General features: G+C 38.2%; 1 protein-coding gene across 2 annotated transcripts in view; it reads right to left on the minus strand.

The window, feature by feature from the left end:
* Positions 1 to 8,871: 8,871 nt before the first annotated feature.
* TMTC2 (transmembrane O-mannosyltransferase targeting cadherins 2) overlaps positions 8,872 to 14,463 on the minus strand; it is a 231,758-nt gene continuing 226,166 nt past the window's right edge. For both annotated transcript variants that reach the window (XM_042469025.1, XM_042469024.1), the window contains one exon: positions 8,872 to 12,853. In XM_042469025.1, the coding sequence (XP_042324959.1) occupies positions 12,674 to 12,853 (180 nt within the window). In that variant the 3' untranslated portion in view covers positions 8,872 to 12,673. The remainder of the gene's footprint in view (positions 12,854 to 14,463) is intronic.

Consider the following 14,463-nt stretch of genomic DNA (forward strand, 5'->3'; position numbering starts at 1 on the left):
TTGCATTTCCAATTGGTTATTATAATACAGTTCTTCAAAAGAGCTCTTTACACATTATTACTATTCTCTACTCCTTCAGAAGATAATGAAAAATATTTTAATACATGAAAAATGCATGCATAATGTTCAAGACATCAAAATGAGTGTGTATGTACAATTTACTAAACATTCCAATACAATGCATATCTACTCCAAATTAAACCATACTAAATTCATGGGGACTTACTACAAGGGAAACTGTATAAAATTGTAATTTAGTAGGGCAATAGTAGTGGAGTCTTGAGTCAGACTATACAAGGTAGAGATTACAAGGCATTTGTTTCAATCTTTGCGACCACGTGAAGCGGCTTAGTGAGACATGTCCAGTTCATATACTTCTACTACAAGTACACTCAAGCCCAAGTCAACATGTCAGCATGTGTGCATGTTTTATTAGCATTTGTTACTTAAGTATCATCATAATTTTTGATAACTATTTGGGACTTCCACGTTGAATATGGTGCCATGTCACAGCCTCACTTTAGTGGTATTATTTTAGAAGTTTGTATTCTGACCACATATGGAAAAAGTGTCCTTGAGGCTACATCATTTCCAGTTAAATTCCTTTTCTAATCCATGTTTATACAAAAAGGAATAGGAGTCAATGTTGTTGTGGGAAACATTTGTATTATAATACTTGTAAATACATCAGAAGGTTTGGATTAAGGTTTAACACAACAAAAGATTTTTTTCACCTTTTAATTAATTTTCATCTCTAGCTCTGTTTGCAGATAAATATCTAACAACAGGCTTTTTGGTCTTGCTATGGCTACAAAATGGGATCCTCTAAATGATGCAGTTTTATCAGCTAGAACTTATCTCAGCTGGAAGCACTAAAAGCACTTTAACTGGAAGTCAAGATTCTTCTTGTATTATTAAAGTTTAAGATCCAGGTGGCATAACTTGTGGACATCTAGATGTTCTTGGACTGCAAGTGCTATTAGCCTAGATAGTTTAGCGGCTTGACAGACGGGTGGCGAAATGCTGCCCCTGTTTGCACCAGTTCATTGCAGTGGCAATGACACGGTGCAGCAATGATCCACTCTCTCTCAGGGGGGGAAAAAGGTGCAGTAAGCAGCTTCCTGGAAGGGGTACCATAATGGCGCTAGCACGCCATGATGACGCCCCTTCCAGCCAGTGCCGTTTGAGTGCTCTGATGCCCATGCATCATCATGGTGCAGCCCATGTGGACGGGCATGTGCCATAATGGCACACAGGTGGCAAAAGTAGGGCTGGGTGCGTTGTGCCGGCCTGTTTAGGGCCTTAGTCAATGGCAAGGGATAATGCATGTTGTGATCTGTTACCATTTGGAGGGCCACAAGTTGAAAGACATTCTTTTAAAGGAAGGAAGAGTATGAGTCTGTGTCATCAGAATACTGTAATCATTTTCTTCAGGGGCTATCTGTCAGTGCTTGTAAATGATATTGATGCGTGGGATTGGTTTGTATGAAATCCTAAATGCTACTTTTAGCTGATGTAAGACCAGCAATGTTGAATTACTGAACATGAAGGATCTCATGTAATGATATGGTTCCTTAGTATATCATATGGGGGAAAAGATTACACAGACAGAAAGGAGGTGTGCTACAAGGATGCTGGAAAAGATCAGTTACAATCCTGTTTGATTTCACATCATTTAACCATTCTTACTTGGCCAGAGAATGAGCAGTTGTAGAGAGCTTTGCTGCTTTTTTCTGCAAGAAATAGGGCTGCCTGACTTACCAGGCTGCCCTGGTTGCTGGGGGGGGGGAGATGTCCATGGGGCTGATTCCCAGCCCACTAGAGTCCTGGCATGCCTTGTGCCAGGCCAGTTGGGCTCTGATTGGATGATTGTAGAGGAAGGGGTGGCACTGTGTTGCCATTGTGGGTTAAGCACTGATTCAGCATCTCCCAGTGACTAAGGGCAGATAAACGAATGTGCAGACAGCCAGTTACCTGAGTTGCTGAAGGGCATTGAACAGGTTGTCCTTACATCAACCCAAAGCTTGGCTGTGACCAAGCAATTGGGTTCATCGACTAACCAGGGGTTGATTGACGACAGATCCAGACCTCATGCTTTGTGCGCCAACCCTACTTTACAGCTGTTAAATGTATATAAAGTTGTGGCCTTTTCCTTCCAACACTATGCATCTTGGTCTTCATTATGGAGACTCCCCTCCATAGCAAATATGTATTGTTTAAGCTGTCAGTTTCCTTGCATTGGTTCAACATTCCACCACCACTGTTGGACAGAGAAATAGGAGACACTTGGAAGTTGCATTTCCATGACAACAGCACACCATAACAAGGGGCAGTATGGCAAAGGGCAACCAGCCTGGCCACAGTTCTTGTTGAGAAGCCCAAAGCCTACTGATGATCCTGTGCAGACCACCCCTAAGGGGCAGCCTGCAGCCATCTCCATCTTACCCAGATCAGGGCTGCGGCAACCTCACACCACACCCCCAATCTGGCCTTTCCAGGGTGCAAAAAGGAGCTTTAAGGCACTCCTTTGGTGCTGCATCGTGTAAACGCAGTGCCAGAGGAGCACTGTGACATGTGGAGTGGCACGGCCATCATGCCACCATGGGGGCAGAGTCGGATGTGCATTGTATGGACGCCACGCCATGACTCAGCCCCCAGGCTGGCCTTAATGGCCAGTCTGCACAGCCCCCCAGAACCCAAGAAAACCAGATTCAAATATTGTCCAAATGAAACAAAACTTCTAATACTACAAAATGACAGCTATTGATTATACATAGATGATACATGGATGTAAGCAAAGAAAGCTCACAGTTTCTTCAGCCAAAGGAAGGTAACTTTCCTCCATCCCAACCATATAAGACACATCACACATGCCTTCAGGTTTAAATTCCCCTCACTGGCTGCCAACTTTATTTTCCTTCAAGGGCAAGTTTGAAGATATGTTTCTTTGATGCCATCTCCCATGTTTCAGAAGTTGTTCAAAAACACATAATTTGGAAGGTAAATTATTTTCCCCTGTGAAAACAGGGCCTCAGGGAAGGAAAGTTCCTAGCCTTTCCATAGTCAGAGAAAAGCATCCTTATCTTAGACGGGTGAGAAGGCTGGCAGATCCAAGCAGCTACAAGAATGTTTACATGGAAAGCTGCACTTGCTTAGTACTAATCAGCATAAGTGAGAGGCCTACTTGGCTAACTAAAAGCTTCCTATAAGAAAATCTGCCAGAGTAAATCTGCAAATAGGCTTGTTAATCACACATTTTATTAATTTTTTGGTCGTGACATGGTGAAACTGACCTTCCTTCTCATCATTCCCCCCTCAAACCCTTCTCTTGCCTTTGTAAACCTGATAACATCCATGTTTGTTAGACAGGCCCTGAGAAAAATCAAGTTTCAAAAAAAAAATCAAGTTTTTTTGAGGAAGTGGAACATTGCTGAACATGACCCCAGAAGATAACATTTGTCAGAAAAGTGAAATGGAAAACATAGTGTTATAAATAAAATAAGTAGCTATTTTCAATGTAGCTGTTTTCTTTTTAAACTCTACCTGATTTGTTTTCTTTGTGGATTGTCTTTCAAGTCTGTCACATTGGCATATGCAAGTACATAGTAGCAAATATTAGAAGTGATCTATTAAGATGTCTGACTTCGCACTGAGTAGCTCTGTGCCATACTGTGAATAGTTCCTTTGTAGACAGCCATCATATTATATTGTATGGCAAGCAAAGTGATGAGACACTTGATAGATGATGGCAGTTGTACAGATATTCAACAGTACAGATATTCATCACTAGAGGAGGCTGCTTGGTATGCTCAATTTGTAGTACCAAGTGATCAGACGAACATTTTGAGTAGAATACTTGATTGATTATAGTTTCAGGAATGTTGAGTACTTTCAAGCACATTCTAAAAACCAGCACTCAGATAATTGGCTTTATTGTTCATGCATGTAAGATGTTGATTCATTAATGTATCTGATACTAATAACAATTTAAGCTAATCAAATGTTACAGCCAGACACTGTTTTTCACAGAAAGTTTAAGTGAGATAAGTTGGTATTAGCACTTTTCTGAGATCTGTGATTTTCTTAGGGGAGATATTTCAAAATAAGGTGTCTTGAACCTTTGTCTTTTCTGAATGCAGCCAAAATGTACTGCTAAGTAACACACCTTGGAAACAACAAGATACAAGGAACTAGTCACTGCTAATCAGTTCCTTTCCTCAATAACTAAAGTATAACATTATATTGCAATTGTATTCCAATGAGAGATAACTTTATTCCTTGCAGTTTAAAGTTTAAGAACAGTTTATTTACCTGTAACTTGTTCTATGAATGGTCATCTGAGATCACAACATATATATATGTTGTTGAAATAATAACACCAAAGTATACCTCTTTCTTTCAAGCCTCTTCAAGAAGGTCATAACATTGCTTCTCCAATCACCCCTGAAAAAATGCATCTGCCACTCAGGGGTATCTTTGGAGCTATTTAAATATGAATGAAGCTTCTAATTTTCCAGAACAACATAATATGCAACTGAAATTGTGAACAAGATCTTGACCCTTCAAGCCAGTAAATCCCCTGGATAAGATATGATTCTTCTTGAGGTTTTCACCTTAGATGTTTACTGGTGATCTATTTACCTATTATCAGCCCAATTGCTAGTTTTTCTTCAGACTGGTATCCTTGTACTAATCTTTAAGAAAGGTGAGCCATCAGACTCCTGTAATTACAGATCTAGTAGTCATTTACATATTGCACCCAAATTTTACTCATTATATCCATTAAATGTTGCCTGAATAAAAGGGCTTTAGGAAAGAAAGGAGCACAGTACATCAGGTTATGTATTAAATTATCTGATTTGTAGATCTATTAAGGACACAAACAACGTCATTTTTACCACATTGATAACTCAAGTATATATTATAACTCAAATGTTACACAGGGCAGATATTTGATGAAAATGTACCAATATGACCTAGAAATTCTTCCAAAAAATCTTCATGAGATATAGGGGCTCTCCCTAGGATCTTCACTGGCCACTTCTAAACTGAGTTAGACCTGCCATGAATTGTAACTGGAATAGATTTTTAACATACTGGTGTAAGTTAAATGGACTGGAGGACTGTTCCCTCACTAAGCTTTTTTGTTTGGATGAATTAAGATTATAAATACAGTGGTGCCAAGATAAGCTAACAGTCTACAACCATGTTATAAAAAAATAGTTATTCCTTATTCTGTAGGCCCTTAAGAAATAGATTTTCAATCATGATATTAGCCAAAACGGGCAGCTCTTGTTAATGCATGATTTTCTATTTTATATCCCTAATTTAAGGTCATATCAGGTTGCATTATTTTGAAGAAAAGGGAGATCTGAAGGCTGTTTCAGTTTAGGTGGTTGTGTGTGTGTGTGTGTGCCCTTCAATTTGCCTGTTGAATTCTAGCAGCCCCATGAATTACATAGGCAAGGAATATTCAGGAGTGGTTTTTCCAGTTGCCTATCACATATCTTAAGGGATACCAAGAAATTTAATGGACATTGGATATTTTGGCTTTTCAGGTACAGAATTAAAAAAATACTTTTTTGTTGTAATCAAATAGAATAAATAACCCATCATCCACTGCTTTGTCTTGGATACTTAGATACCACAGGGGGGGGGGGAGTTACTTATCAATCTGTGGTATTCAGATTGAATGTCCCAGGATGTGGTAATAGTGCTCCTGATAATTAGTTACTCATTATGCATCTGGAAGCTCAGTTTAGTTCTGCACTGGTAGTGAATGAGCTGCATTTTCATTTTACTGAGAATGATCGTGTATTATAGATAACTTAAGTCCTGAGTGTTTTCATTCTTTAGAGAATGGTTAGAATTGATAGTTTTGATAGTCATGGAGTACTTATAGTAATCCCTTCCTAAATCTAACTCTTGTACTGAACATTTTAATACACTGTAATTGCCTTTAGCTGTATATGATAAGGTTTATGACTGACTGACCTGAATGTTTTTGGTGTAGCTTACATTTTGCAGGGCTCATTTTCAAAGAATGGTCTATGTCTATGTTTCTGTCCTCTTCTGCCTCTCTTTTCCTCTTTTAGCTCCTGATCAGGGTCCTTGGAAGATTTTTATGTTTTGGTTGAGAACTCCAGGAGGCTATATGGCCATTACAGGGGACTGGTCTGCATTTGGTACCACATGATTTGCTATCACTGATGAAAACAGTTCTAGAAACGAAGGTGATTTTGAGGAAAATCCTACACACACTCATATACAGACCTCTGTGTTGGTCAGTGAGGTCAGTTGTTTTATATGTTCCCAGAAAAGTGTCTTTAGACTTCAGTCATGCTCTATTTCATTGAGCTAGTGGGAAAGGGGGTTTAAATGAATGGCAGTGCTACAAGAGTCAACTGCATATTTTTTTCTCTGAGGCACAAGAGGCAAGAGGAACCATTGTCCATTTGAGGAATTTCCTTTCACTGACATTACACGGTTTTTCAAGCCCTGTCCAGCCCAATCACTTTGTCCAGAGACCCATAAAGTGCAAATGTCCTTCAATCTGGCTGCAGAAGTGAATGAAACAGAACTTATGAACTGAGTGGGAGACATGCTAAGAGATGCACATGGGGACTGGGTGAGGCAGCTGCCTCAACAAGTCAGCCAGCTCTATAAAATTCCAGAGATATATTGTGCGGGTTCAAGTGACCCATATTCATGAGTCACACAGACCACAAAGAATAACATTTTAGTTCCTTTTATAGTTATGGGCAGTGGCATCACTAAGGTTGGAATTACCCAGTGTAGTAACTCATGGTGTCACCCCCTCCCCCGCTTCATTGACCTCCTCCCATACCACACTATACAGAATCCTTAGGAATGTTTTTGTACTGAGGTTACAAAAAAGGTTAATATCTCACAAAAGTATGCATCTCAGAATTCCATAACATTCAGCCGTGGAACTTAAAGTGATATTAAACTGTATTATTTCTGCAGTGCATATGTGTCTCCCACAATTTTTAGTTTAGAACAAAAGTGACTGATCTGCATTAACCCTACCGTCCATTATTCCTGACCACCACTGGTCATACTAAAGGCCACACATTAGCATGCATATCATTTAGGCAATATGGATATGGCACAGTATTCTATGATGTGGTTAATTCCTCTTCAATGCTGCCTTAGAGGTAGGTGGCAAAGTGTTGGACCTAAGTCTCTGATTTGTCTGTTTACTGGTATTTTTGTTGTTGTTGTTGTTGTTGTTATCCACCCTAGAGCCAATCTCAACCCATGGCAACACTGTAGATGAAGCATCTCCAAAATTCGCTATCCTCCACTGCTCAAATTTGTACCTGTGAATTCTTTTATAGAGTCCATTTATCTAGCATGCAGCCTTCCTCTCTTTCTGCTTCACTCCACTATTCCTAGCATTATTGCTTTCCCCAGTGAGTTATGCCTTATTATGATGTGGCCAAAGTACAACAGCTTTTTAGTCATCTTGGTTTTTAGAAAGATGTCTGGTTTAATATATTCCAGCACTCATCTGTTTGATTTTTTGGCTGTCCATGATATCTTCAGCAATCTTCTCCAGCACCACATTTCAAATGAATTGATTTTCCTCCTATCCGTTTTCTTAACTCTCTAGCCCTCGCATCCATACATGGTAATAGGGAATACAATGGCTTGTATGATTCTAACTTTCATGATCAGTTGTATATATTTACATTTTAGGATCTTTTCTAGTTCTTTCATACCTGCCCTCCCATTCTTAGACTTATGATTTCTTGACTGCCATCCCTGCTCTGATCAATGTTTGATCCCAGATATGAAAACTCTTGTACTATTTCTATTTCCTCATTGTCTAGGCAGGATTTGTGTAAATTCTCTGTGGTCATTATCTTTGTTTTCTTTATGTTCAATCATAAGCTGTCTGTATACCTTAGATTGTTGCTACTCCTTCCTCCTATTTTCACTCCTCCTTCTGTGTTCAAGCCTGCTTTTCATATAGTATGTTCTGCATACAAGTTGAACAGATATGGTGAAAGGATACAGCCTTGCCTGACCCCTTTGCCAATTAGGAACCATTCTTTTTCTCCATGTTCTGTTCTGACAGTTGTCTCTTGTCCTGAGTACAGATTTCTCATCAGGACTACCAGATGTGTTACTGGCATAGAAATGTGCAATTGAAACTATCATGCAACAAAAACTTCCATTTCATGTTGAAAGTACCTTACTGGATACTAATACAATTAAAACAAAATGATAGCGATAATATTGTAGTTATAATGGTGGGATGTGATTTTCCTGACCAAGTTATGGTTGCCCTACACAACATAGAAAGAACGCTATCTGTGGGCTTTCTTACTGTATGTGCCTTCAAGGCACCTCTGACTTATGGCAACTGTACTGTATGGTTTTCTTTGCAAGATTTATTGGGGAGAGGTTGCCATTGCTTACTTCTTGATCTGAGTGAGTGAGACTTGCCCAAAACCATCTAGTGGGTTTCCATGGCTAATAGAAGATTCATACCTTGGTTTTTTTTGGACTCCTGTTCCAGCACTATAACAGCTATACTGTGCAGGCTCTGGACTAACACAAATCATTATTAAGCTAAATGTATTATCATAATACTTATGTGCAAACATATGGTACAGGAGAGGAATGTATCAACTTCTTTAGAATAACTGCTAGAGACACTGTAATTGTTACTTTCCACCTTAAAAATAACCAACGTTTTTCTTTTAAAAATGTTCATAAAACAAATGAACTTAGAACTCTGATAGAATCAGTTGCTATTGATCTTACATTGAAAGTAGGTAACAGAAGACAGCATGTGCAAGGTAGTTGTTATCAATCATTTATTACTGAAAACAAACTGGATTTTCTTATCTGGCACATAAACAATCATTTCTACAAAAAGGAAAGCCTACAAATCTTGATAATTTATACAAATAACAGTTTTCTCAAAAAATAAAAATTTAATTTAGTAAACTTGTGCTCTGTTTTTAAGCACTGTCTGCAATAGCCACCACAAATCCCTGAGCAGAGACATTTTAAACTTATTCCAAAACTGAAAGTTATGAAGCCCAGCCCTACAGTGAAAATGTATGGAGGAACATGGAACATTCTTTCTTTCTATTTTCTTTTTTAATTTCCACTTCATTGTTAATTGCACACAATTTTGTGTGAATCAAAAGTGTGCAATTAATGTAAAAATTAATTACAGAAATACAAGGAGAAAGGTCAAAACTAAAATAAAAATTAAATGTTAGAAGCTGTGCTTGTATCTGAGGGCTAAAATTTAACAAGTTTCAAGATGCTACAGCTACACAGTATTATTTGCAGTCCCTTACACATTTCAGTAAAAATAAGCCTCACTGAAGTCAGTGGAACTTATTTCTGAGCTGACATGCAGAGGATTGCCCTGAAAATTCAGTCTTGATGTTTAAAAAGCATTTACTTTTTACACCGATTAAAACAGATTGTGCAGCATAATTGCTGCCAAGTACTGAATAGGCTCAAAGCTACTATTATATGTTATCATATATTTTAACCTGAAGCACTGAACATGTTGAATTTCAGTCTTTTAACATTTTCTCCTTTTTGATTATAAAAAGAGCTTTTGGAGGGTGCACCATGGGCAAAATCTAAAGGTCATTCATTTGGTACAAGGTCTAAAAGTAAGAGAGGAGAGGTTAGGAAGTCCGAGAGCAGAAATTGATAGATGGTACACATGACAATCAGTAATTGCTAGAAAATGATGCTTCAAATGGGGAAAAAAACTTTTCAACTTTTATAAATGGTGGTGCAAACTGTGGTTATGCCAGGAAAGATATGCCAAGATTCCTCAACATGTGTACATTTAGATAGCCAGAGTGTCTAAAATGCACAGAATAAATGTGTGCTCATTTCTCTCTAAGTACCAAATACACACCTTATACATTTAAAAATACAGTGTGAAAAACAAACTAAGGGGCTAGCAACAATTGTGAAACTTTAGCTAATGACTTAATTTTCTTTCTTCAAATGGAAAATAAAGTGTTTCAACAATGCATTAGTCCTTCCATAAAGCTCAGTGGAACAATACACAATTAAGAGGACATTTGTACAAACAAGGGATTATGAGAGATCCTCAATCATCTTTAGTTCAAGTGTGCCCCATACTATAAGGCTGCAAAGAAGCACATGGCTACTCCCACATGTCTTGATGAGCAATCCTGCCATTCCTATTTGCATTGGAAATGGGGTTTAAAACAGAGTTCTAAAAGCAGTTTGTGATAGGGCACAGAAATAAAAAATTCTCTTGGGTGCAGGCAATCACTTGGAAATGCCTGAGCTGGCTTTTCAAATTTGGCCTATGTTAATGCCCACAAGTGTCAAAATAAGTGTTGGAATAGAATACTTTATATTATTAATGAGCAATTTGCCTCACTAAATCAAAGTAGTTGATAAATGGCCTGAAAGAGCCCAGGGTAATCTAGCATGGTTTTTAAAAATATTTTTATGCAGATCATAACAACTATGGTGATAAGCTGAAATGTTATTTTTTAAAATAACCTACTTGATTGAAGAAACAGAGAAGCAATATTGGGTTAGACTCTGTACAAGTGTTTTTTCTGTTTGTAAAATGTAAAATATATGCAAAAATAATTGGCAACCATTGTCAGTCACATAATCCCTTTTGGTCTAACACTCTGTGAATTCACTAGATGCTAAAAGCATTAAATCCTTTTAGTTTCTTGCTGCCTCTAGCAAAATGTTTTCCTTCTCATAGGTTGCTGATAAATCTCAATCCTAGCATTTCAAAAACATACACACCAACTGCACGCATTTTTAAATTGTTCCAGTGACAGGAAACAGATCTAGAGCCAGAGATGTAGTTACCTTTTAGTATTGTATTTTAAAAGAAACAATATGAGTACAGTTGAACTTTGGCATTGGGGAACTCTACAGTGTAATACTGTCCCAGGGAAGCCATGCTGCATCATATCTTTCAGCAACAGAATATAGATTGTGGATGGATACAGTAATGTTACAGATGTATGAAAACTTTCAAGAACAGTGTTAGTACATGGTTATCCTGCACTGGCTTATTTCTAATGGTCTTGACCAGCAGCAAGAATTATGTGGCCTTCTAAATATTGAACTGTCTCTCCTAGCATTCCTCATCATTGTCTCTGCTGGCCAGGGCTGCTGGGAACTGCAGCACAATAACATCTGGAGTGACCCTGGTGTAAACTCAATCTCTAGCCTAAACTAGAATACATCAATAGGAACTAAATTAAGATTTATATACTTCCCATTGATTCAATGGATCTATCCCAGCTGGGACAAGCAATCTGATTTTGTCAATGTAATAAAGGTCAGTTAAATGTGATAGACTGCCCATGGTAATTCATCATGCACCACATGTAAATGTGGTGTGTGAGTGGGCCTTTTTTCTTAAATCAAGAGATAACGCATGTTGGTGAAATCAGTTGAATAATCTTCTAGCCTTCCAGTCCTCCACTCCAAATAAAGTGCCTTCCTGGTGGTTTGGGTGTGTGGCATTCAAACAATGCACACCTCCAGACCACCTGGAAGTTGCTCTGAGGCTGCTTAAAACCAGCCTGAAAAGGAGCAGGAAAAAGCCACTCTTGTCCAGTGGCCTGTTTGGGACTGTGGCGGCAACTGGCTTTGGGACAATGGCACCAAGTTGCCATGGTCCCAGACCAATTGGGGCCAGAGCAGCCCCTGGCAGCTCCTTTTGCCCCATATGCTTCACCTCTCTGATCTTGAAATGTTACTTACTTGGTAAAAATGTGCCCAGCACAACAATGATGTGAAGTGGGGAGGAGAAGTGTTCAGCTCTTCCCACCAATGTTCATTTTCTGTTGCCAAAATTAAGACCACACCAACTTCAAATATGAACAAGGTAGATGTAGCGATCTAGAAATTGCCTAGTTTCTTCCTGCTTGGGTACATTTCTGCTGCATGAGGGTAACATGTTGCATGTCCCCATCACTGGCCTTTTCTTGTTCCACTTGCATTAGTTAAAGCATAGCCAAGAAACACAATATACATTAATTTTATCAAATGTGTATTTGTCAAGTAACCCTAAATGTCGTATCTTTCAAATCTTTTTCCAGTGGTTCTGCTAGTCTGTGAGAGAGATAAGCAGGCAGCCCTATGGACTTACACAATATTAAGACAAATTGCAAACACATTGGTTTTAGTATACATTTTAATGAGTTACAGCCTCGGAAAATAACTTAAGCTAGTCTTTATCCTTTCATAAATTCGCATGTTGACTGGATGGATGTTATATAGGCCAGTGTGATTTTCTATCAGAAATCACATGAAAATGATCAATGTGAAAATGACTAGGATGAACTGGTGAATATGCTGAAAGGGCCCTTTTCAAATGCTCCAGTTTAAAATCTAGTTCACTTTTACACTTGTGATGGGAACTATCAAGTCCTTCATGAAGCTCTTCAGATAGTTCCCATCTCCCTCTCATTACCAAAATATCACACCCCCAAAGCAGCCCTGTGGATTCTCCTAGCAGCAATCCTAATCTTAAACAACTGGAGTCCAACTGAACAAGAGCACTCAACAAAACAGTGCCCTGGAAGTTGTTCTGAGTTTGACTTTTTTCACCCCTGCTCCCCTAAAAGACATCAAGGGTTTCTCTACCCACATGTCATGTTTTAGATGTCCTTAAGCCTTGCTTTTCCATAATATTCCAGAGTTTGCGTAGGTTTGACTGTGTGATGACATCATCTGGTTTAAACTGAAGGGCTAGGAGATAGTTTGATTCAGCCTCTAGGAGTTTGCCATTGAGGTGAAGAATTGCTCCGAGATTCATTAGGGCAGCTGGATACTGGAGAAAAACAGAGGAAGAAGAAGAGAGGGAAAACATAATTAATAGTTTATTTAGCATTTTTTTCTTCCAACAACTTTCTTTCATATTTTTGTGGGCTACTTATGTGGAACCAATTTAGAAAGTGCCCTGGGGGGGGGGGCAGAAATGAAGTGCTTTCATGGTCAAACTGAGATTGAAAGATGACATTTCCTCTCTACTGCTCAAGTCCTACATTTGAGCAGTATCTTTGGTTAAATGCTAAAGGAATTAGATTTTCATGGATCTCAACAATCATAAACAGCTACCAATAAGAATGGAACAATGTACTGTGTTTCACAATGATTAAAGATACAGAAATAGAGTTTCCCTATAGAGAATAATCTTTCCTCTTCCTTTCGCCATTGGATTTCTGTGGAGGGTGGTGTAGTTAGAGAGAGTCTATAATTCAATGCGTATCCATCTATTCCAAGTACATATACATGTCCTCAGAAATCAATATATCTGTAGACTCTAACAAAAGAGTGCCCTAACAATGAGGTATTGGAAAGAAATGGGGGTGGGAATATTAGAATAATCAATAATATTCACCCCTGCAAAAAACAAACAAACAAAAAACACTAGATCAACTGGCCATACATGACACAGGTTACTTGTTTAAGCTTCAATTATATTTGTACCCTTTTCTCTCTCTCATACTGTCCTCTTTCTGAATTACTAGAATTCACTAGAATTCAACATTAATATTACCTATCATGTCTAAACTATTTCTCAGTATTGCCAATGTGTCCATTTCTAGTTGAACAATATAAACAATGTGAATGTATAAAGGAATTATATTTATATATTTTATATATGGTATGTAATTTACAGATAAAGTATACAGTTGGCCCTCCTTATCCACGGATTGTTTTATTCATGGATTCAAGCATCCATGGCTTAAAAATATTCAGAAAAAACATAAATTCCAAATAGCAAATCTTGATTTTCCATTTTATGTAAGGGGCACCATTTTGTTATGTCATTGGATTGAATGGGACTTGAGCAATTTTGGATTTTGTTATCCATGGTGTGTCTTGGAACCAAACCCCATTGGATAACAAGGGCCCACTGTATTTATCTCAGCACTATGATCACCATACTGTTAGTTCTGGAAACAATTTGTTTACCAAGAAAATCATGTCATTTCATTATCAACCCATGAAAACAGGTTAAATATCAAATGGAATGAAACCTTCTTTTAGTAGTCTCCCTGAATATTTTTTTCTGTGCTATCCTAGTTGACATTTGAAACCTGTTCTCCCTACTGAAGCTGATACACAAAAGCTGATACATCATTAACTTAGCCCAGTCTTCTATCCTATTGTTGATACTTCATGACTTATCCACACAAACAAGATTAACAATATCCCAAGAAAAGTGGTGAACAAAGTACACTTCAGCTATCACACAGAGACGTAGACAAAAAGGGCTTGATAAAATAGATAATTCCTGATAAGTCATCAGTTATCTGGAGATGTGCCACTCCAATGACAAAATGGAGAGGGAAAAAAGCAGCACACCCACACATCCAATTTGGGTCCAGTTAACATCTCTTACTGAACTCTAATGTGGAACTCTGTGCCAAATCA

This window comes from Sceloporus undulatus, chromosome 5 (genome assembly GCF_019175285.1).
Source record: "Sceloporus undulatus isolate JIND9_A2432 ecotype Alabama chromosome 5, SceUnd_v1.1, whole genome shotgun sequence".
NCBI lineage: Eukaryota > Metazoa > Chordata > Lepidosauria > Squamata > Phrynosomatidae > Sceloporus > Sceloporus undulatus.